The following is a 24,437-nucleotide window of genomic DNA, read 5'->3' as shown; positions in this document are numbered from 1 at the left end:
ACCTGAGAGAGGAAGATATAAGTTGGCACATGAATGGAAGGGCATTTTTCTTGTTTCATCGGTTGTAATGCAGGGAAACATGATCCTGCTGACATTGTCATTTTCCTGCCTTATCTCATTCTCACTGAACAAGTTCTGATAGCACAAAGCTGCAGTAGGTCTCTCTGCAGTTGGGACCCTCAGATTGCATGGCATAAGGCTATGTAATTTCAGCAAAATCCTTCTGGGAAAAATACTGACTTCAGAGATAGTATCACCCTGTAGTCTTTTCCTTGACTTTCAAAGCAGACTGTGGAAAGGAGCTATCTCCTGACACAGATGTGATGGGAGTTGTTTCTATGTCAAATATCTGAGTTCCGTACACTATTGTCATTGAGTTTCTAAACCCTGACCATTTTGCCTCGCTCAAGGTAGGTGTCCAGCAGGGAGTGCTAGTCCTCCTGTTGGAGGCAATTCCCTTTGCCTCCTAGTCAAGTGCTAAATGCTGCTGGAAGAACCTGTTTTGTCGTTACATGAAGAGACTCATCACACTGCAATCTTTCTCTCCCCTCTCCTACTCTCTAGCAGTAGCATAAAAGAGGAATGGTACTCTAATCAGGTAGCCCAATCTGAAATATTTCTTACCTGCCTGTGACAGTTTTCAAAAGCTTTCTGTTTGGTGTCCTATAATTAATTATACACTTAAAATACTGTAAAAATGCTGTGCTTGTATAGACGAGCCAGCAGGGGTAGGCAAACTCTCCAAGAATTGCTCTGGTAGTTGTTCCAAGTACTATTAAAAACAGGTGTGGAAGTGAAAAATAGTTTCCCAGTAATGTTAAGGCTCCAGTGGAAACACCTATGGCTTCTCATTTTATTGAAAAGCATTTCTCAGCATGGAAAGAGTGTAGCAAGAAAGGAGAATAGGGAAAATGAATGACTATGTTCAAAGACAGGTGGCTTATCTCAAAGTTAAGTATGCCACAAGCTAGCAGTGCTTAGAAGTGATGTGAAATAAAAAAGAGTTGCAAGAAGAAAGCCATGGACTCTGGGTATCTTCCTCACAAAGTCACAAAAGCAGCATCTGAGGTTGAAAGTATTTCTACTACTAAGGAACTGCCCTGATGTAAAGAACCAAACAGAGCTCCATTTTGGTGCTAAACTTTCTTTGCTCATGCTAGAAGCTGTTGTCATGAAGGTATTGCACAGCCACAGCTGTCATGCTGTACGTGGCAGCCAGATGTATTAGGAAGATCCCAAAGTCTGGAAACTTAAATCAGCTCAAATCTCTTGAAGACTTCAGGCTGTGTTTGCAAGGAAGATGCCTCAATTATATAGGATCTGCTGGAGCTTATCAGCCCACGTGAGAAGAGCAGAAAAGACCAGAGGAGGTTTGTTCCGCCTCAGTTCAGCTCAGGGTCCTGTCCAGCTAACTGCAGCTCTAATGTACAACCTGTGCCTGAAACGGGCACAACAATTCCTCTGGCTCTTCCAATGAGCAAGTTGTTGATTGCTGGGGTGTTTTTATATCACTTCTCTAAGTAGACCATTTGCTACTTGAAATACCCATGGGGAAGAAAAAAATGATCTATGACCATCTCTTTTTTAAAATATAGCAGCTTTTAAGTCTCAGAAGACTGAATGTCATCCCTAGACTAAACAAATGGAATTCTTTCAGCATTTTCTCATAGATCAAGTTTCCTAGACCTCTGCCTGTTCCCTTTGCTCTCTTCTGCACTCTTGCCAAATGGCGCACCGCTCTCTCTAAGGGCACTGCCCAGAGCTGGACACTGTGCTGATTTAAAGACTCATAAGTCATCAGTTCCTGTTTCTCATGTATGAGGTCCCTGTCACTGTCACTACGTCCCACAACTAATTGTGTTGTTTGCAGCATCACAAAGTTGACAACTTTTTTTTTTTTTTTTTTTATGGTCTACCTAAACTCCTGACCGTATTTTTCCAGGTGTTATCTTGTCAGTAATTTTTTTTTCCATGCGTTGGATTTTTCTCTGTGAGTTGTTATGCTTTGTATTTGTAAGTTGTGGTCATAATGATTGCGAACCATTTGTCAAGATGACTTTGAATTTTTTCCTGAATTTTCATCTGCAAAATGGATGCTGTGTTCCACAAGCCAAACTGATCACTTACAAGAATTGATGCAAGACACATCTGATGATCCCTTTCAGTACAGAAAAAATGTTTCACAGAGAGCTTCATCCTCCTGGAGCATGTTTTTCTTAACCTGCAGCAGTGGGCAACAGTCCCACAGTGATTGTATGTAGTGCCCATTTCCCTTGTTTGCTTATGAGAATGACACAACTTATAATATGCTCTAATGAACTAGGATTTAATCAGAGCTCTGTTTAATGGATTGTTTATGGTCACACAAGTGATACAACTTTTTTTTTTTCCTCCTTCTTTTTTTTTTTTGCAAGGACAATGTACTATAGCCATAAAAAAATAGTACTGTCCTCTTCCTTCCATGCTTCTGCTAAGGTGCCTAGTCCTGGAGCTAGGACTATGAGATTGGCTGCTTGACAGACAGGATGGTGGTAAGGTTCCAAGCCCCGTCTTAAAGAGAGTTAAGGGTTGCTGGGACAGGTAGCTTTCATCTGCCATGCATGGAGCTTTAATCCTATGTGGTTTGGAAACTCTGGAGCAGGCTCCCTTCCTACCTGGGCTGTATGTAATGCTCACAGATTCTGTACATGTTGTCCATTTAAGGGCAGCTTCTACCTGCATCAAGTTCACTCTGATCCATGAGATAGGCTTCGCTCCTTTAGCTCTTCCTCATCATTTCAAGCTTGAGGTAGATATGAATAGATTTCTCATTACATTGCATTGGAGGGAGTGCAGGGCAGCTTTAGTGCTTTGAGCAGAATGAAAATGGCATGGGTGGGATGTGTTCCTGAATAGCTTAAGTTTAATGAGCCACTTGGAACAATGCATTTGTAAAATTATAAGCCACCTGTTGAAGCTTCACATTGTACTTGTTCAGCACTGGAACAAGTAATAATCTCTGTTTCTTCTGTAGTTTATGCCTTGAGAAATGAATTTGAGTGAGTCCCAGGGTAAAGCAAGGACTGTTAAACTGGTGCAGTGTGGGAGCACCTGCAAGGTTTGTTTTTTTTCTTTACTTTTACATTAGCCAGAATACCCTGGAAAGACCACAATCCCAGACAGAACAGGGTGGAGTGGGTAGAAGTACTGATGACTAACAGAGGTGAGGAGAGATTTATGCTGTCCCCGTGAGCCGTGTTTGTTCAGCTGGCATTGTGCTCTAGTAAACACAGAAGGGGTTGTTTCTCTTCCTCCACCCATATCCCTGCTCTGGGGATAGGCAGCTGGTGCCTATTCATTGCCTTACTATGGTAGTTCTGCCAGCCTTTGTGAACGTGTGTACCAAAGGCTTTTCCAATTCTCTTTCCCCTCCAAAGTGGAAGGGATGCTGATTTGGGCTGCTGTTATAACATGTGCTGAACTTTCCCTTAGGAGTGAGAATGTGCTTTCTGCCTGTGGCTTCTGTATGCTCCATATTTGGGCTGAGGCACCTGTTCTAGAGTGGCCTCAAGCCCTGTTTACATTACAGCTCGCTTATGCAACATGAATGCACTTTAATGCTGGTACAGAGGATATGCTAAAATAAACCATTCAAGGTTCCTCGTCTCCATCAGAGCAATGCAGCAAGCAGCTAATCCAAAACAAAAATCAACCCCGTTTGAATTAAGCTTCCCTGAAAGACTGGCAAATGCTTTCTTTCACCAGGAGGAAAACAGAGGCAAAAAGACACTTAGTCCTTGCTTTTGGAATGGTACAGGATACGAATAGGAACTTGGCACTAGATATCCCTAGTGCTGCCTTTTATTCTGTACTGCACTAGTTCCTGATGCGGGAGGGACTCAAAGTTGAACAAAAGAAATTTGGGAGAGATGTGTGTGTGATTTTTTTCAAACCGTGTTTTGAAGTCAGGTCTCTACTGCACTGCTAACAATAGGGGCTGGTCAAGAATCTTTCAGTAAAAGACCTTTTCCTCCCCTTCTGATGAATGCTCCTTCATGAAAACTGAAGCTTTTTGTGGGAACTCCATGGGAAAAGTTTCTCTGGTCCAGATGGAATTTCTGGTCAAAAGAAGAGAGAAAGGAAAAGGGATGTAGGTCTGCCCTGTTTGTGGAGTAGCCAGCAGCTCTGAGTTAGACTATTCATAGAGGTTCATTAGGGGTGGAGAGAAGCATGGAGGGAGGTTACACCCTCTGTTTTGCCTCAGTTGGAAGGAGGACTCCTGTCTCTTGAGGATGATGTAGGGATTTCTCCAAGGTAGTTGGTTCCAGTGTCGTAGCTTCTCTCTCTCTCTCTCTCTCTCTTTTTTTTTTGTTTTTAAAGTACAGATTATCAAGATTCAAAAAATAACTGTGTTTGAGTGGTGAATCTTCCTTGTGTCCCACCCTAACCATCTTCAGCATCTTGCAGCCTTGGGATCTGTGTTCGGTCTTTTGCCCCTGCCAGCAATGAGCTCGGGCAGCTGGGAGCTGCCTGGACCTGGAGCAGTGCTTCAACTGCAGCCAGCCCTGCAGGCTGAGCATGAGAGCTGTCAAGCACAAGCCTTTGGTTCAGTACTGCTAGACACCCTCCCTTCTAACTCTGTAAGGTAAACAAACACCCCATCCCTTTAATAAGCATCTCGTTTATGAGGCAGACAGGTGAGTCTCTTACCTCATCCATCATTTTTGTTTTTATTGTGCAGACACTAGATATATTCTTGAATGTATCTACTTAAGGAACCAGGCCTGAGAGACCTTTTTATGAATCTGACCATGTATTTCTCTGAAATTGCTGGGAGAAAATGATTGTGTAAATAACTGAGACTACAGATGTCCAAGCTTTGCTTTCCTGCAGTAGCTCGTTGCTTCAGAGATGCTACTTTTACTCATGTTTCAAGGAGTGTTAGAAGAAGTCAAGAGTAAGAAGCAGCAGCAAGTTAGCATTTTAGAGCTGAACAGTTAAAGTAAAATGGTTATTTCTGCAGTGATTCTCTCTTCTGTGGATGTATTCCTATATTTATTTCACTGTTATTGGATTTGTTGTAAGGTGGATTTACTGTCACTCATAGGTTTTGTAGCCCAGCATGAGCAAGCTGGTGAGTGCTGATGGCTGTCATAAGTCAAAGTTAAAGCAGGGACAGCGGGAGAAAAGGGACTGCAACAGTGCCTTAAAAAAAAAAAAAAAAAAAGTGTAATGTTATTGTTGGTCTTGGGAAGGCTGTTTGTCTCACACTGACTTGCTGTCTTAAATGTTCCTCTCTCTGTTTAACTTAGGGAAGGAAAGAAAGCCTTTTCTCAATATCTTTCTGTGTCTGCAACTGTTAACTGAAACAGGGCATAAGTACCCTGCACATGCAATAGAGATATGCTACTTTGTGAGATGGCATTTTAATTTCATACCTGGCATTAAACCTGGCTTGGCCGTAGGCTTTCCTTATCCTCCATAAACTTGGCCTTGGAAATAACAAAGTTTCCAGTAAGCAGTCTGACTGGAATGGACTGACTTCAGTGTGCTGGAGCCAGGGTAGCATTTGATGGTTCCTTTATTACCAGTGAGGCTGTTTTTAGTGTGACAATGTGTGTGGTTCAGGCCAGGTCCCATGCTGGGGAAGCTGATGGTATGGATTTCCCAGCTGATTTTGCTGGCTGTTGGAATATACCCTTGCTATTAATACTCGTGTTTGTTTTTAAGGGAATTAAGTGCTGTTAGAGTGATAGCTTGGAGGAAAGAGCCTCTCCAGGGGCTAGTGCTAGTTAATTCTGTCTTCTGCCTGTTAGACATATGGCACCAAAGAAACTTTCCACAAGGCTGTTGTCAGAGCCACCGTTTAATGTCACTGTATTTGCTGTTTTGATCCCCTCTAGCATAAGGAAGATAGAGTAGATCTGGAAAAGGTTCAGAGAAGGAGCAACTAGGTCAGCTGGGACTCTTCAGCATGTAAAAGAGATGAAGCAGGAATCCATAAAGCAGTGAGAGGCAGAGGGAGAGACTGCAACTGGTGGTTCACTGTCTCATCCTTCAGAAGAGCCAGGGTCGGCAAACAAAACTGGCTGGAGCCAGGTTTAAATCACACCAAAGTATGTGCTGTGTTCCACACACAATATGCAGTTGAGCCAAAAAACTAGCTGCGGGGTGTCATAGTCAGTAAAAGTTTATGAGGAGGGTTGTGGCAAACTCGTGGAAGCAAAAAAATTATAGCTACTTTCTAAATGTGAAGTCCCTCTCTTTCTGCAAGTTTCTGATGCACAAGTGGTTGAGACTGGAAGAATATATGGGAGAAATAACGATACGCTTATCCTGTTTCTTTGTTATCCTCTTAAGTGCCTGCTTTTGGCCACAATTGTAGATGAGATAGTGACAAGTTGGGCCCATGGTTTGCCACAGCATGGCTGTTTTTTGTTCTTAAGGGTGTGGTGGAATAGATGAAACTTTCATAGTGACTACTTCCATCTGCACGCTAGCAAAGAGAAAAATCTGATCTCTCTGCTACTTCAGCTGTGGTGGTACGATTGCTAGCACTGGACTACTGGAAACTGATGACAGTGATGGGTTTTGCATTGTTATATCTGTTTGATGTCAGCTGAACAATACCAGCAAGATGCATTGCATTTAGCCTTTGAACACGTTTCAAAAAGGAGTGGCTGGCAATTAGTTCTGTATTCTGGAAGATAATGCCCTGACTTCCATTCCCACACACTTATTTTAATACGCACAGACAAATTCTTGCCATTTTTATGGCATAGAACAAACATCGTATGTTTAAGTTTGTGCGTTTATTCTCTGTGTGGTTTACATAGCTCACTGGAAATATACATATAGTATAAGGTACTAACTTATTAAAGGAGACTACTTTCTTTCCTTTTTCTTTATTCATTTCAATAAAAGTGACACATTTTGTCCCAGCACATACACACAAAACGTTGATATTTTTATCCAGAGCCATTTTTAGCGCTGGTTGTGCAAGACTCAAAGAGCTTGAGAGATCTTAGTTTCAATGTGTGCTCTCAGGAAGTTTCGGGATTTAGATAGAAGAATTCCTGGAATCTGGATCTATTCAGTAGGAGGTGTTTTTGTTTTGTTCTGCTTATTACATAAAACTATGACAGCCAGAGAGTCCTGGCTTCGTGAGCACTCCAGCAGCAAACCAAGGTGCAAATTGCCGTCAGGCAGCCCGCAGACGCGGGGCCCTGTGCTCTGAGTGCTTTGCTGGGGAGCCTGCAGCCCTCTGCTCAATGCGTTCTCTGTCCCGGCACAGCTTGGGAACAGTCACGGGGCCTTTTTTTCAGATGTGAAATCTGTCAGCAAAATGAAGTCAGCTTAAATATCAGCTGAGGCTTGAGCTCCCTTTCAGTATTTGTTGACTTTATCCCCCTCCTGCTCCTTCCTGATCGAGTTTCTCTCTGCTTGAGTCAGACTTGCCAACACTTAGAAGTTTTCAGCCTGTGTTTCGGTTGTACGGATTTGTGTGTGATAGAGTTGAGGTGCCCTTTATATTCCTGACACACTGAGGAGAGAGGGAGACCACTCTGGGTCTTTGAGACTCCTTGTGTTAGCTGCTGCAGTTCAGTCTGGTACCCAGATCAGGGTGCGCTCAGGCGGTGCTGTGCAGAACTGCTGCCATTTGTGTGTGACACCTGCTGCCTGTCCTGGCGTTTGTGGCCAAAATATAAGATGGAACCGATGGAGTGCAGACAGGCAGGCAAAATACCGGGAGACAGCGAGTGTTGCTAAGTCTGTGCTGAGCCTGTCCTGGGGTAGGATGCTTAGATAATGCAGGGGAACAACTGCAGGTTTGGGATGAACCCCCGGCATCACTGCCTGGCAGTGCTGAAGCATTTTGTATATTGAGAGCAGGAAATAGCTCCTGGCATTGGCTTATTTCAAATTAAAAAACAAAACAAAACAAAACAAAAAAACAACAAATGAACAACAACAAAAACCAGAGTAAACCAGAAGGGAAAAAGAAAGCTGGGGAACTGTTACCACTTCTGGCTTTCATCACTCTCTTAATGATTAAAGTCAGCAGTTGTCTTTTCTTTTTCTTTTCTTTTTTTTACCCTAGATTTCATGTTTTTTAATCCTATGGTCGTCTGCATTGACTTCGTTCTCTCCTACAGGCATGTTTTTTTCCCTCTCCCTGAAATCTTCTCTGCTTTCCAAAGGTGAAGTTGTTTTCCTTCTCCTTAAAAGACCAGAATGTTTGAAGACTTCTTATTGAGAGCTTCTGGCTGATGAGATAAACAGATTGTAACATCCTGTGAAATATTATCCCATGTACTTGATAAAGTGGTGTTAAAATATAACTTTCTTCTTCTCTTGGGCACATGCAGCCCTATCTCATTTAACAGCCTTCCAGGATGCTAAATGAGATAGAAGGATGGACTGCATTCTGGATAAATAGGTGGTGGGAGCAGAGCATGGCTATTGGCACCTTTGTGGAACTGAAAGCCATGAGTCACAAATGAGGACCTCCAAGTATGCAAAAATATCACCTGCAAAAACCTTACCCAGGAGCTGCAATTTCTTACTTTTCTTGGTTTGCTGGACATGCATCAAACAGCCTCTAGAATCCATAATCTTGTAACATAGTCTCTGATTGTAGGAAGAGGTTCTCAGCCCTGAAATCTCTCTTTAGGGTGTAGGCATACTGGTGTTTATTGGGCAGAAAGCACACTAAGGTCTGCTGTGGAGGATATTCCTGACCTGCTGAGCTGAGGAAGGTGATCCTTATTCAACATTTTTTCTCTATACACCTCCATCTCCTTCCTGTCTTCCAGAGAAAGTTCACTCCTGCGACCAGGAAAGACAGAGTGCCCTGGAGGAGGCCAGGCAGAACCCCCGCGAGGGTATCGTCATCCCCGAGTGTGCTCCAGGAGGGCTCTACAAACCAGTGCAATGTCATCAGTCCACCGGATACTGCTGGTGTGTCCTGGTGGACACCGGACGCCCCCTGCCCGGTACTTCCACTCGGTAAGAGCTGTAAGCCTGGTGGGGTGCCTGCCTGGGGGAGATGAGCCATGAAAAGTAGTATTGCTATACCAGATAAGTTCCTACTTCTTGGGCAGCGTGCTCTGAGCTACCTTCCCTAGAGCTAGCAGTGTGATGTACCATATTGAGTGTCCTCTGTAGGAGTTGATACACAGTAACTGCTTTTCTCTCAGAGAAGTATTATATAAAACTGCCTTTTTTTTTTTTTCTTTTTTTTTTTTTTTTTCTGGTGGTAGCAGGCACCAGTCCTTTGCTCAAAATACAGGCCCATGTTACGAGGGGTAGAAACAGAAGTGTCTGTGTTGCATTATTCTCTGCTTTATGTTTCCATCATGCAGCCACTTAAATCCTGGCCAGAACAGATTTAGAGCATTTCCCAGTTGCACATTGATAGATTGTAAGCAAAAGGTAAATTTAGCTTTTCAGCTGCCTTGGATCTTAAAATTACCTTTGGAATATTTTATCATTTGGGAACCGGAAACAAATTGTGATTCTGGAAAGCTACAAAAACAGTCCAGTAGGGGCTGGGACTTAAGAACTCTGCACAGCACAGTGATCCTGGAGAACATGGACAGTTTTGAAAAAAAGCTCAATCTGTGCCCACAAGAGTTGGAAGAGGGCCTTTTGCTGTCTGTGGGTTTAAGCTGTTCCTGGGTTTCACAGCATGTTCCCACTCCTCTCTCTGCTTGCTACTGCTGCTGCTGCAGTCCATAAGCAGACACATGACTGAGAATAGTGTTTCTGCTGCAGGTTTATTTTTTCCCCTGTTGTGAGCAGATAAGATGACCCCTTAGCAACCGTCTGATGACACTGAAGCCATATCACATAGTTTACCATCTTCTGTTCTTTTCCAGCTATGAGACTCCAGTGTGTGAAAGTGATGCCAGATCGAAGAGTACAGAGATTGATGATCCGTTCAAGGACAGAGAACTTCCAGGTTGGTAAAGAATGAGAGCCCATCTTTGCTTATCTCACCTTGGGACTCTCAAGAGGCCTACAATGTTGTTGAGGGGATTTCCCTCACTATGGTTATTTTACCAAGGGTTTTATTCTGTGTTATTTTGGGTAACTGGAAGAGCCTGGGAGATTGGTTTATTGCCTGTCTACCTTTCTTTGGAAACATGGCTGAGATAGAATTGTTGGGGGAAAAAAAACTGGATGCCTGCATGTACCCTGGCTGAAGAATGGGCTCAGCATTCAAAACCTTTCTTAAAAGCTTGGCCAGAACAGGATCTTTCCCATGTAGCAGGGCTTTTTAGTAGCTTGATGGTCTGATGAGCAATGATGGTAATTGTCAGTGGATCAACTGGCTCCCTGGCACTGCAGGACAGTATTCTTGGTGCACTAAGGTCACTTATCTCATGCTGACTGCTTACTTGGCTGGACTGGATCCCTCACTTTCTACCTGAGACCCCCTTTATCTCCAATTGCTGATTGTTTTCTGTTCGTCTTTCCCCTCTTAACAAGATGATAAGCCATAATTTCCTATTTGTTTGCTTTGTTACTGCTAGGAAGAGGTGCTGGGCACAGGTGTCTGAGCAGCTGTTAAAAATATCATACAAACATGCTCTGTTTTTAACTTCCCTCTGCCTTTGTAAGGTGCAGGGGGAAGGGCTTTCACTGAGAAATCAGCCACTGCTCTGCTGGGTGGGAAATGACTCCCAAAAACAGAAGCTACAGTCAGTCCCTTTTACAGTGAGGGAGCAGTAGAGACCAAAAGCTCCACAGAAAAAGCTGGTAGCAATGGATCTGCTTCATTTTTTTCTGTCCCTTCCTAGGGCTAACATGAAGTGAATTGTCTCTGAACAAGTTAGCAAAGAAAATGAGATTTGTTCCAGGTTTGTGTTTTACATCTCTTGATTCTCCTGCCAGCTCCTGACCTTGGGCTCCATAGCTCTCTGCTTAGCAGCTCTGCTCCTAGCATGGCTCTCTACTACGCAGCTGCTCGTTTTTACAAGACATGTAAAAATTTCTTATCTGCCTTCCTCTTACATTTGAATGAAATTGGCCAATTGGTTTAAGTATTACTTTGGAGGGTGAGAGATCACCCCCGTTTAGCGAATCAGCTAAATGATTCCATTAAGGCTCACTTCCTTAGGAAATCATTGTAAAACAGAACAACCTGACTTCCTTTCTTCTCCCTCCTATTTTCTCTTTGCTTTTCTGCTTCTTCTTGCATTTATTCTCTGTCTCTGCAGAACTTAGTGAAAATCCTTTGCCTTCGGACTCCTTAGAGTTTCTTTCTGATCTCTCAGGAAGACAAAATGGTTTCTTCTTCCTTCTTCTGCACTACAGCTGCAAGTGGATGAGGGTATGGGAACTACATGAGGCCCAAGAGGACATATGTAGGATGCTCTGTAGCATCAGACTCCAGGAGAGTTTTCCTCTCAGCTCAGGCCACTTCTTTGTACCTTAGTGAACATTCAGCTCTATGTTTGGATTTGTGGTTCCTATCCGTGATGGTTCCTGTTGCTGGAAATACCCTTGTCTATGAAGAGAGTAGGAGCTGGAGCAGGGGAGTCACGTATCCTGATTTGTCTGCCCCGTGGTCTTTTGATGCAAACTTGAGGTTTGTTTGGTTAGCTATTCTTGTACATAAAAATTCACTGGTGAGTCAGAACTACATGGAATGAGAAAAGATGTTTCTCTTACCTTTTCTCTTTCTTACTGGAACTGAGCTTTTAGAAAAATCTCTACTTTCATTTGAGACATCTTTCCATTTGTGTTCACTTCTCCAATAGAGGTCCCTTACTTACCCCTTTTCTAGAATCTTGCCTATTCTCCAGACCTTCAGTGCTTCAGGCAGTAGCATCTTTCTCCTGTGTGATCCTGCACAGGCCAAGCTGGGAGAGACAAGAATATGAATCTGTGCATACCTACGCATACCCTCTTCACAAACTGTGTCACGCTGCTCCCACGAGAGCCAGAAGAAAGAAGGAAGGAACATGTTGCTTGCACATAGCACATGGCAAGCTGCTAATTCCTGCAGACGGTGAGATGCTGAGGCCCCAGAGAGATGACTTCTAGCAAATGGTTTTTCAACCTTCTCATTACTGCAACAAAAAGCTCCTTTAAATGAGTGGTCTCCTCTGACTGCGATAGCAGCTTACCTATTACAATGCTGACATTTTCTGGACAGTGTGCCAAACAAGTGCTGAGGAGTGTACGTGTGTATAATATGCGTAAGATGGAGACAGGCTAGGGACTGTTGGTTGGCTATTGCAGAGAACAGAGCCTGTAATGCTGCAAAGGAAGGAGTTTTGTCAGATCAATTTGCAAGCTGCTTTCAGTTGTCAAGGGATTACAGTAGGTTTCTGCTGCTGTGTTTGGGGTACACATGCTTCTCTGCTCGACTGGGAAAAGCAGAAAGTGTTGACATTGCTACTTGCTACTAAGGCAATACTGTTTTCTGGTACTGCTCTTCTACATGGATAATTGGTAGTGAACAGAGGTTTTGGAGAGTAAGAGTAAGAAGAGTAAGGAAGGTGGTGATGGCTTCAGTATTATGTTGTAGAAAACAATGGAATGGTTGGTGGTAGGTTTTGGACAGCGGCTGCATGATTTGCCTCATAAAGGTAAGGAGGCAGAGACTCATGTCTCAGCTCTGTTGTAAGACTGACAAGAGACTCCATCATTCTGTAGTTATAATGGTGAGTAACTGGATGGTCTCAGGACTAAGTCATGGAAATAGTTACCAAGCTTGTCTACAGTCCGTTTTCTCCAATTCCTGCCCAAATCAGCAGTGACTGGAGGCTCTTACCATGTGATCACTTGGTCAGACGTATTTCCAGTGCAGTCTGGACATGCAAAGAACTGAACTATTGTGGTAGCTCCTGGCAGGCAGTACTCTCTGCCTGGAGAGAGAGGTAAGAACAGCAGTACTCATTTTGGCCCTTGCTTTAAGAAGCTTTAAGCTGTCAGTTAGAGCCTCGGAACAGCCATATTTTTGGAGGAAGATGACCCGGGAGGTAATTAATTGTTTTTTAAACTCCTGTACAAGTGTTACCATGGGAACTGTCTGCCAGGCGCTCCAGCACATCCCTGTGGTTATGCTGGTAGGGAACTGGGAGGAGAGGCTGTAAAGCCAACCACATGATCTTCCTGCCAGATACTGTCGGTGACTGTGTGTGTGCTGGACAAAGCTGCAAGACAAATTGCCATGCAGAGGAATCCACTGAGGAATTCTTCTGCCTTTCCTGCAATGATGTCTACCATGTTACAAACAAAGGAGGTTCTGACTGGACCTTGCTGCATTGGGCTGGGAGACCAGCCTTATGTGTTCTTGCATTAAGCCTCCACTTTTCTTTTTGCAGGCTGCCCAGATGGGAAGAAAGTTGAATTTATCACCAGCTTACTCGATGCTCTCACTACGGACATGGTACAGGCTATTAACTCAGCAGCACCTACTGGAGGTGGGAGGTGAGTCCAGAAAGCACTTGAGCTGAACCCACCAAGGCGATTGCTCTGGGTACCTGTGAGGTGGGAGTGGGAGGAAGAGTGGTGCTCTGAGCTGATTCCCATTCATCTGGATTGCTGGGAGAGGAGCTAGCACTGTACCGTCAGAGGCTGCTCTGTCTTGTCTTCATAGTCTGGCGTGCCTGCTCTCACCCCTCCTCCCTGGCAGCTGTTCTACCATAAAGGTTAGTATAGCCCATTTGAAGTGTGAAATGAGGGCTCAGTGGGAGGAAGTGTCTTGTTCTTTTGTCCCCTGGTCTATGAAAAGACCTAATAAAATGCAAATGGATTGAAGGAGACCGTGTGGCCTAGTGGCTACCACAGAGAGTGAAGAATGTGAACTGAATTCTTGGCAGCACAAGTGCTGTGGCTTTGCAGTGGGGCTGAAGCCAGCCTGTGGATGGGGAGAGAAGCCATTTTTCATGACCCTCCCCTTTGACCAGCTGCCTCTTCATCCCTCTTGGAAGGAGCAGCAGGTCAGGCCTGTTGAAAGAGTTGGGCAGAAGCGTGCTTTTCTGGGGAACTGGGGAAAAGCTGAGATCTTGTCTCCCCCTCCTGTTTGATGATAGGAAATCTCCTTAGTGCGGCAGCTGAGGTGCTGCAATGTGCAAGGCAGAACAGGCCACTGGGAATGGACTTTGTTGAGTTTAAAAAAAAATGCTATGTGACCATGACTAGGCAAGGCTTCTATGGTTCTGACTATAAAAGGGGACAGTGCTATTCTACCAGACAGGGATGCCACAGCAAATAATGTGCTCACATTAATGCAGATGTAGAGACGGAGGTACCTTTGTGCATATTGCTTCCAGCACATAATGTTGATACCCTGCTTCCCTCTTTCAAAATGCATGAGGAAGCAATACCATCTTTAAATTCTAAAGACAAAAACTTCCTGGGTGGCACCTTTGTGCTTCTTGCTGGATGGATTTTTTGTGAGCCCATATGTTTTTAACTTTGTGTTTGGACTTTGCAAATGAAGCCGGTTGCTGAATGCCTGCACATGGGATAGTCTGTAACCCTTCGAATTAGCAGTATATGCCTAGCATGTCTGTACTCATATAAACAGGATGAAAAATGCCCCAAGGATGGGAAATACGTTGTTCTCTCCCAACCATAAGCATTCCAGTGTCAATTCTGTGTAATTTGCATGGTTCAGATGCTGTGGGTGGGGGTGGCAGGAAGCCCTGGAGAGTATTTGATATTTATATGGCATCTTTGGCACAGAAGCCGAAACCCAGCCAATGTAATCATCACTCTTAAAATAAAGCTTAATATAAGCCAATATTGTAGAGACCAGAGATATATATGCCCCATTGCTCTTCCATAAACCCAGCAGGCTTTCTTCCTAATGTTCCCCAAGTTTTGTGTATTTCTCAGCTTTGAATAGAAGCCTTTCTGGCAGAATTTTTCACTGCCCGGCTCTTCACAGTCGCCACATTGATTTATTTTCAGCTGCAATGTCAACAGCCCAGTTGAAAGGGGAAAAAGAAATCTTTTAGCAGTCTGTCCTTTGTAAGGCGAAAGGCTGCTGCCACCCAAATATTCTGCCTGCTCACAGCTGTGATTAAATTCAGGAAATTGCTCTGGCATAAACTTCCGCATGCATCAGTTAGGGTAAGTGCATATCCCAAAGAGCCTACATCAAGCTTTTCCATCCATGTGCCACTGTGAAACCATTTATTTTGGAAAAGAAAAGAAAAAAAAAAAAAACAAAAAACAAAAAACAGTTTCAAGGAATTTAGCAATTTAATCAGTACAACTTTCATTTGGTATGAGTTTGCAGAGCTGGGAAGCCAGGAAGCAGTCTCTGTGCAATGAGTTCTGCTTTCCAAGTTTCCCAGAGGGGAAAATGTCTAGAGTCCTCTCTTCAGGAACATCTGAAATTCTGCTGGGTGACCTGACTTCACTCTGGCATTAGAAGTGAAAGCTCTTTTTCATGAATATTTTATTTATGGGGCTAATGAACTCTTTTCCAGCCTTAACAACTAACATTATACTTAATTTACAACAGTGCTTATCCTGTACCTCCTTCACTTAGGTTTGTTGAGAAGGTGATATTGGAAAGAAAAGCTCGAGATCTGGTTTAGCTTAATGTCAGCAGACACACTTACATTTGTGAGGCAAGTTTCTCTTATTGCAGGCTCTTCTCCATCTTTATGATAACAATGGAAGGGAAGCGCTGCACTTAAACACACGCTGGCTTCCTCTGCAACCTACCTCTTTCTTTGAAGTGTTCACCATTTTTGGACTTTTTTAGAGGCTGAACAAATGAAAATAGTTTATTGTAAGCTTGAAAGTCACAGAGGACAGGCAAATTTGATACACACAAGCTCTTTTTCCCCACGTCAGTTGGCCCTCTGTATTGTCCTGTGAGTTGTAAATACAGTGAGCTTTTTGGGTGTAGGTGGACTGAATGTAAGGCCTTGCTTCTGGAGCAGGGACAGAAATGAGGCAGTACCCAAAACAAAACGTTGCTGAAAAGGATTGAACTGTGGATACAAGATTGCAGTGTGGAACTGTGGCAAAAAGTGAATATTTATCAACAAGAGGCAGTTTTAGCAAAGAGGGGTTATTTCCATTTCTCTGTGAGAGCAGGTAGATGGAACTGTCATACAATGCACACCTTTGGTATCAAACATTAAAAGAGGGAACAACACACAGAGAAGAGCCTCGCCAAAGTTTTTAAGGGTTGAAAAAAACCTAAGAGTGAGAGTCTTAAGGAGTTCAGGCTTCCATGGGATATTAGAAGAAAGAAAAAAGGATTGAAAGATGATTACTTATAATCTGAGTGAGTCCATAGGGACACAAGCTCTGCAGGCTCTTTAGTCTAACAGGGAAGAACACGATCAGCTGAATATAAACCAACTTGTGATCAACATTTCTTTAAAGCAAAGCTATTTGTAAGGCAGAATGAACTAATGAGGGTGATGATGGATTCCCTCTCTGTAAGGCTTTCTTTTTGGGCTTGATACCTTTCAGAAATACTTTAGTCAAATCGAAATTCTGGTCTTAAAAGTAAATTGATTCACAGTCTGTGCGCGTACAGGAGATTGGATTAGCTGACTGCAGCTTTCAGCCTGAACCTGAATATGTGGAGTGAAAACTGCCTGCATTTGCTGAGTGTCTTCAAGACTTTACCTATGTCTGCTGCAAAGTTCTCTATGGCTTTGCAATGAATGTGTTACTAATTTTTCTTTGGAGGGAAAGGAAAAATGTAAGGAGAAAAAATGCTGGAGATCTGCATTTAAAACTCTACATAAGGCTATGCTGATCTGCTTGGTTTACACTTGACACACACCAAAAACAATCTTGTAGCAGCAAAGTGATGCAGGACAACTTGTTTGTTGCTTCAGGCAATGTAAGTAAAACCTGATAAGACTTTTTTTTTTTTTTAATTGGGCATGCTTAAAACAACCTTGTAATTCCTTATAGGTCTTGTCTCGTTTAAGCAAGTTCAAAGCTATTGATTTTAATTGAGTTACTCTTGCTTTACAATAGTGTAAATGAGAAAAGAACTTCCATTCGTCATGGCCCTGGTTTATATTACAGCAAAATAGCCAAATAGACTTCATTTAAACTTTTGAAACAGAAAATCTCTGGTAAAATTCATTCTTATTACATAAACTCCAAGACACATCTTGTTACTGTATGTTTTCAAATTAATTAAGGGAACCCTTGTAGGAAATAGGTTTATTAAACAATGTTTTGTGTCATGCATAAATCCTATATAATAGAAGCAGCATTTTTTGTTTAAAAAAAAAAAAAAAAAGAGTTCAATTTAGTACATTTTATTCTATTTTGTAAGTCAGACATATTCCTATCACACGAGGCCTAAACTAGAATAGGTCAAAGGAGATCCCAGCTTCTCTCTACCAATCTAAGAAACTATCTTTAGTCTTTTGCCAATTTGGGAATAAATTTTAATCGCCAAAACGTGCTCACTGTAGCTTGTTACATCATCAGGAAAAATATGAATGCCCTGTGGAGTTTTAGGTTAAAAGAGCAGCTTCTGACAGCTATCCTTATCATGTAACTCAGCAGCTGTGTGCCTTCATTGTAAGCTGCCAATTATTTCCCATGTAATAGCCCTAAAAGGTACTTCAGAAAATTGCCCCCAAGGTTCCCTTTCATGCTGTAGTTGAGCAGTTGGAAGCAGGCAAGTAAAGCTCAGCACATCTCCAGGGTGTTCTGAAGTTGAGCCGTGTTTTAATAAAGATTGACACTTTCAAACAGTATGGGGAAGTTAATGCCCAGCTCCTATTGCAATTCAATTGAAGTTGGATACTGAACTCTCTTTATGCTTCTATGGAAATTCTAGCCTAATTAAAGATATGAAAAAGATCGTGTAATAGGAGGATCTTTTAAAAGTCAATGAGGAATGAAGGGAGTTGATTTTTAAACCTCCTAAATGATTTATCCCACAATCTTCAGAAAAGTTGTGTTCAGAATAATGTTTCATACACAACTTAGCCAGAGGGAGGAGAGAAAGAAACTGGGTCTGTAATGAGAAGATAGCTTCAGTTTTAGCTGTGGAGGAATTATGCATTCCTTGTAATGAATTTGGACTGTTCAGTAACCTTTTGTTTAGTCTGAACGCAGCTGCTTTTTTTTTTTGTTTTGTTTTTTGTTTTTTTGTTAGCTTCTTGACTCTTTCCCTATGGGAAAGGGAGAATAAAAAAGCAAATACACAATCCTTTTTACAATTTCATTAGAGTAATCCTCTTTGATTCAAGCCATGTTCCACAGTTAGTGCTTTTAGCTTTACAATAGACAACCTCAAGGAATGATACTAAGAAGTGGAAGCAGAGCAGGCAAGAGGAATCATGAATTTTACTTGGTCTGTTAAAACTGTTGCCACTTTCCTTCATCACTTCCTCTTGACACCTTGGTGGGCATCATTAGTGCTCTCCAGGGCTGGCAAGGTCAGTCCTGATATTTCTTTGCATCTCTCCTTCATTCAGCAACAGCACCAAGCAAAGCTTAAATGCTTGCAAAATAATGTCAGACTTAGAAACTTACAGATTTAAATACTGTAGATAACCTGACTACAAGTATGCCTTGCGTGCTGGAAGTGGAAGCTGGGCTTTTTTTCTGCTCTGTTGCTTCTGCTAGTAGTTTCTTGTTCATCAGTGCTCTTTCATCCTGGAATTAGCTCCCACTAGTTTATAGCCCCCATTTTCAGTCTAGAGTTAGGGATGTTAACCTGGTCTTAATCCCCTTCCCTCCTCCCGCCTCAGCTGCTATTGTTGCCAATTAAAGTTTGTATCAGAAAGTAACAGATTTTGGAAAAAACTTTAAACAGGTGATCATCTGCTGGGTACTTCAGAGCTTGCAACCTTGCTTTCTCCCAGATAAATATTTCGTGTTCGCAGATTTTCTATCACTGCAATAGTATAGAGAGTCTGTGCAATGGGATGCAGTGAGGCTGCAAGTGTGCGGGGAGCAAAGGATTGACTTTGAAAGGAAGGGACTTAGTTTTACTCAGTAAAATGTAGTTGAGCCTGTTACCCTTTGAGAGTACAGCCCAATGGAGGAGAATGTGATTGCACACTGTACATGATTCAGTATGTGTGCATTGTCTGATTTTGCTCTCCTGTATTTTAAGCTAGATACCTCCCTTCTTTCCTGTGCAGTTAATTCCTTCTTTCTTGCTAGGGACCTCAAGGTCTGGAAAGCATTATAGACTGCTTGCAAAGAGCGTGTTCAAGCTGACTAGGTGGTATTTTGGCATATTCTTCCCTCCCTGCTCCAGAATTTAGTACAGCTGCAAGAAGCACGTGTCCATGTTTATACATAGGTTCTTTTCTTTCTGTCCATACCCCAGTTAGACCAGATGATATGATGATGTTCCTTGGAAGTGTATCTCGGCTGGAAAAATAGCCTTGTTAAAAGTAATAGAGCATTAACCCAGGTTTCTTCAAGCATTAGCCAATGAAGAGATAAGTAAAGAGCTTCCCATGAGGGAGCTGACAGCACATTATACATGAAGAGGAGCAAAAGATTACTTAGACAAAACTATTCACTTGATAATAGTGAATTAGTAAGAAAGCTGAAAGAGCAGATTACCTGTCCTTGACTGGTAATAACAGACCTCTCTTCTCTTCCCCGTTGGGCTCTTGGTGGACTTATGCTGTATAATGGAGCTAAACTCGCTGGCTTTTATGTAGTCTGCACGAGAAGCCTGAGAAATTGTTACCATACTGCAGCAAGAGACAGGTTCAGTGGATTTTTCACATGACTGGTGTTGGAGTAAGAGATGTTTTATTGTAAGTTGAAAATGTGCAGTGGAGAAGCAGCCCAGCAAATTAACTTTGCACCTGAGGACTGATGCATTTCTCTTGCAACAACAAAGGACAGGCAATAGAATAAAATTCCCCAAGAATACTACTTGAAACTCTGCACTGGCAGAACAGTTAGAGACCTCAGATACATTTCAGCTGACCCAGCATGTATGGTTGTTGTCATGGCACACCATCAAAATAAGTGGTTTAGCAGTGCTGTGAAGTTGCTTCAACTCATGTTTCATGGGTGGAAAGTAAGTGTCTTGCATGGACAGTCTTGAAAGTCAAGATATTTAGATGAATGTTGTAACCTCAGCATTCTCAGTCTATCACGTAATTGCACAATGCACAGGGAAAGTATGGCTGCACTGAGATGATGTGGATATTCAAAGTCCTCCCTGTTCTGGGATTCTGGATTATCATCAGAAAGGGCAAGCAACCAGCTCAGGAACTGCAGTACTTTTAGGCCAGCCAGCGGGAAGTGGTAAAAACTTAGTAATGGCTCTATCTTCCTTCCTCCTAGAGTCACAGAAGTTAAACTAATTCCCTTCAGTTCCATTAGCATGCTGCTGTTTTCAGTATAAATGCTCAGCTTGTTTGTAGTGGCTAAGACTGATACATCATCACCTCATGAGTCAATGTATTTGTATTAGCCTGTGGATTGCCTTGGTTTTCTTTTTGGAAGCGCTGGAGAAAATCATGTTGCCTCTTCTAGTGACCAGGAGAGCTCCTCCTTGATGTGTTTCTGAAAAAAGAAAAAAAAAAACACAAAAACAAACACACTTAAATCCTGCTTTGGAGTGTCTCTTCAGCAGGTAGAGAGAAGCTAGTGCTCCTGTCTTTCTATTGTCAGTGCAAGAGGTGCTCTTTCCCTTTTCTCCATTTCTGCGGCTTGAGATCTGGGTCTTCAGAAAACAGAGGTCAGAGCCAAGGGCAGGCCAAGGTGTGGACCAAGGGAATCTGACATGCAAAAACTGGAGTTGTATTCCTCTATCTCAGCAAAAGCAGAAGCTCCTCTGTTGCAATATAGAACTTCTGGTTCTTTCCTGTGGCTGTTGGAAACATGCAAGTCTTCAAATGATAGCCAGCTCACTTCCAAAAGGGAGAGAGGCCAATGATTGTGTTTATAAATGTCATAAAAACAAGCCACAGGATGTGTTTTTATTCTCTCCTGTCATCCTGTTCTTCATGTTGAGTTTCAGGGCTCTAAAAAATCCAGGCACTCCCATAGCTTCCTGGGGAGTTTTTTGCAGTTTCTACTTGTCCATAGGTAGCTCCAGGGGCTTGCCTTGTGTTTGGCTCCCAAAACTGAGGCAAACTTACTCCCAACCTCTTCTTCCTCCCACGCAGTGTTTATTTCACTGTACATTGACCAGATGCTGTGACTGAATGCCAGGCTGCTTCTCAGCTAAGAATTAAAAGATGGAGACATTCTCAAGTAAAACCTTGTGAAATATGTTGTGTAGATTGTTTACCTCTTTCCAGTGTGTGAATTTACTTTGGGGGGTGGGGAGTCCAGATGTTCCCAGATAGCGACTACCTTTCACGTTACTGATGTGCCATGACTGTAGGTTGTGATTTTCTTTTCCAGGCTTTGTGGCTGCATTGTAGAGGCAGAAGGGGTCATGTGAGAAGTTCAAAAGGATTTTCACTCTTCTGGTTGCCCTCCCCCCCAAAAAAAAGAATTTTTCAGTGGCCATTTAAATATATAACCCACCAGTTTCTTAATTAAAGTGATGATAGTCTTAAAATGCATTTTATAAGGTACACCTTCGTGAAACTGAACCTGGGTTCATATTTCCCTAGCTTGAATGCCCAAAACTCACACCAGAACCTGGCTGCCTGCAGCACACAACTGTCCCTCTCTCATTGCTGGGGAAGGAATTAGGCAGCAGCTGGACGTGTCTCCTGGAATAAGTCAGAGCAACCAGTGCCAGTGTAGCATGTCTGACTGCCTGTCCACTAATTTCCATGCCCTGAAAAGCTTTATGCTTGGGAGGAAAAAGGCTCAAGTCTCAGCAACATTTTAACTTTTTTAATGATACATTCATCATTTGGAGAAAAAACAGGCTGCCTTAGTGAACTTAAAAAAAGAAAAGAAAAGAAAAAAAAAAAAGAAAAAAAAAGAAAAAAGTCTTCCTACTGCTGGAGAGCACCTCATACCATGTAAACAGTATGACCTACTGCCTCTTCAGTAAGGACCTGAGATTGAAAGGCAGTGTTCTCTACTCACCCGTCTTCAGCTGAGGCTGTTCCTCCTCCTGTCCTCCTGTCTGATATTTTTTTGTTGTTGTCCACAGAAAGAAAATGTGAGCCAAATAATGTCAAAGTTGTAAGATCAGAATGAGTAAGAAATGGAGCACTCTGAAGTTGCCAGTTCCATAGTATTGTTTTTAATGGATTTGTGGTGCTTGTCTGCTGTGGAATTCTTGTGTATAAATCAACCACGTGAAAAGCATTAAATATGCTGCAAATACAGCACAGGAGTTCAGATCATATAAATAGATACAGCAAGAATGTTTCATCTTGCCAAGGACATTTTCAAATAATGAATGCGTCTTGCATTAAATAAATTTATTCCCTTTCTGAAGCCTAGATGTTGCTATCACAGAAGCTACCATGACAGCTGGCATTCACAGCTCTCACATTGGTAGCTCAAGGGTCAAAAGGAGCATGAAGACTGCTTTTTGCCCTCCAAAGGGGAATCCTTTGGGATTAGGCAGTTTCAGCAACTGGTGTGAAGAGAGACAGAGCTACTGAGGGTACCAGTCTCCCAGAATCCCTTGTCACCACTTATTAGTGCTAAAGGACGTTTTTAGATGAAGTTCCTCTCTCTCTCTCTAAAGTTCTCAGCCCAAAGGAGAAGATTGTAAGATTTGTGTATTTATCCTGCTTTACACATGTCACAGTATGTGGCTCTTCCATGCACATGACAACGTTGGTAAGAGCACCCACTTGTCGGGGGCCTCTGCTTTCTCCCCTGCAGGTTCTCTGAGCCAGACCCCAGCCACACGCTGGAGGAGCGAGTGGTACATTGGTACTTCAGCCAGCTGGACAACAACAGCAGCAATGACATCAATAAGCGAGAGCTGAAGCCTTTCAAGCGTTATGTGAAGAAGAAAGCCAAGCCCAAGAAATGTGCCCGACGTTTCACTGACTACTGTGACCTCAACAAGGACAAGTCTATCTCACTTCAGGAGCTGAAAGGGTGCTTGGGAGTCAGCAAGGAAGGAAGTAAGTGGCTTTCCTTCTCCATTCTGTGAGAATAAATGTCTGATGTAGAGTTACATTAAACTCAGGAATCAGCTTTATCCTAGGTAATTAAAAAATGCCGCATTTTGTATGGTAAAATGAGTGATTAATATTCTGCCATGCAGCTGTAGTTCATTATTTTGATGGCTCTGTCTTAAAGTTCTTATCACAGACCTTTGTGCTAAGAACTAAATGGATACAGGGCAAAAAGATGAGCCTTGCTCAGAACACTGCTTGTACTGTAGAAGTCCTTAGAAACTGCAGTTCAGTTCAGGACCTCTCTGAGTAATACACAGCTAACAATATTCTGTTGCCTCAACCATGTAGGTTGGATGATGTATGAGGCAGCACAAACCCAGTCCTTCTCCAGAGGCCCTGTTGACTAACAGAAATAATATTTATTTTCATTGCTAAATCCGGCATGCAGGAGAGGGGATGACGCAGAGAGAACAACTCAGAAGGAAAGTGCAGGACTGTACTGTTGGACTTTTTCAGAGTTAAATTACATTTTAAGATTGGGGGAGAACTAGGGCGTAGGAATAGCTGTTCTTCCTGTTTAGTGGCTGAGCAATCAGCCCACCTCCCTTCCTTTTATTCCTCTTTCATTTTCACCTCACCTTCTATTGAAACCTGGACCAAACTGATATTTTTGGAAATTCTATGAATTGAAACCTTTCAACCCATATTCAATAATTATCAGTCATTCTTGACTATGAGCAGATTTGCTTGGCAGGAGAAGGTAAACAAGGAGATTCCAAGGGACTAATTTCCTGTGCAGGTGTTTTGGTTGTGTGGACAGCTGTTGTTGTAACTGTCATGCTGGTTGGGAAGGATGGCTAGCTTTCTTTTTCCAGTCCTAGCTTTTCCTTAGTGCTTTCTTCAGGTTTAGCATGCATGAGAAGGGAATGAGTACCGTTGAGTGTTGAGAAGTTTCTTTTTCTGGTTTTTGTTTTTGTTGGTTTGTTTTTTGTTTTTGTTTTTGTTGGTTTGTTTGTTTTTTTGCATATATCTTGATTATCATAATAAGACCATTGCATTATTTGTCAACTGTGAGAAATGTTAAGCTTTCCTAGCTCGGTGGAAGTTTTTTTCTTAGTCATTTGTACTTTACTGAGAAATTACATACCAAAATAGCAGCCCTGTTCCTTAATTTTATTACCTTCCCACTAGATGAATATGCCAAATGAGTTTTATTGCTATTTGGCCTGGAATAAGACTCTCTGGAATCTGCTGCCTTGGCCCACTGACTGTTCAGAATTTTTATGGAAGGGGGAGAAAAAAGGAGAGAAAGAAGAAAAAGAGAATCTTTGAGCTCAAGGGGAAAGCAAGCAGCAAGGGAGATATGTTGCTGTGAGTCCCTGATTCCCAAAATGTTGAGAACACAGCCTGACCTTTCCTGGTTGTCCCATTATATGAGGACAAGGTTGTGTCCAAAAAGGACTC

The 24,437-nt window shown here is 42.5% G+C and overlaps 1 protein-coding gene across 6 annotated transcripts in view; it reads left to right on the top strand.

Annotated features, from left to right (window-relative positions):
- Positions 1-24,437, top strand: part of SMOC1 (SPARC related modular calcium binding 1) — a 124,516-nt gene that overhangs the window by 91,428 nt on the left and 8,651 nt on the right. For all 6 annotated transcript variants that reach the window (XM_085224939.1, XM_085224941.1, XM_085224937.1 and 3 more), the window contains 4 exons: positions 8,796-8,988; positions 9,861-9,943; positions 13,320-13,425; positions 22,729-22,976. In XM_085224939.1, coding sequence (XP_085081065.1) covers positions 8,796-8,988; positions 9,861-9,943; positions 13,320-13,425; positions 22,729-22,976 — 630 coding nt within the window. The remainder of the gene's footprint in view (positions 1-8,795; positions 8,989-9,860; positions 9,944-13,319; positions 13,426-22,728; positions 22,977-24,437) is intronic.

The sequence above is a fragment of the Meleagris gallopavo genome, chromosome 5 (genome assembly GCF_905368555.1).
Source record: "Meleagris gallopavo chromosome 5, MGAL_WU_HG_1.1, whole genome shotgun sequence".
Classification (NCBI taxonomy): Eukaryota; Metazoa; Chordata; class Aves; order Galliformes; family Phasianidae; genus Meleagris; species Meleagris gallopavo.
The sequence above is the reverse complement of the archived record's forward strand: the minus strand, read 5'-3'. Positions and strand labels throughout refer to the sequence as shown.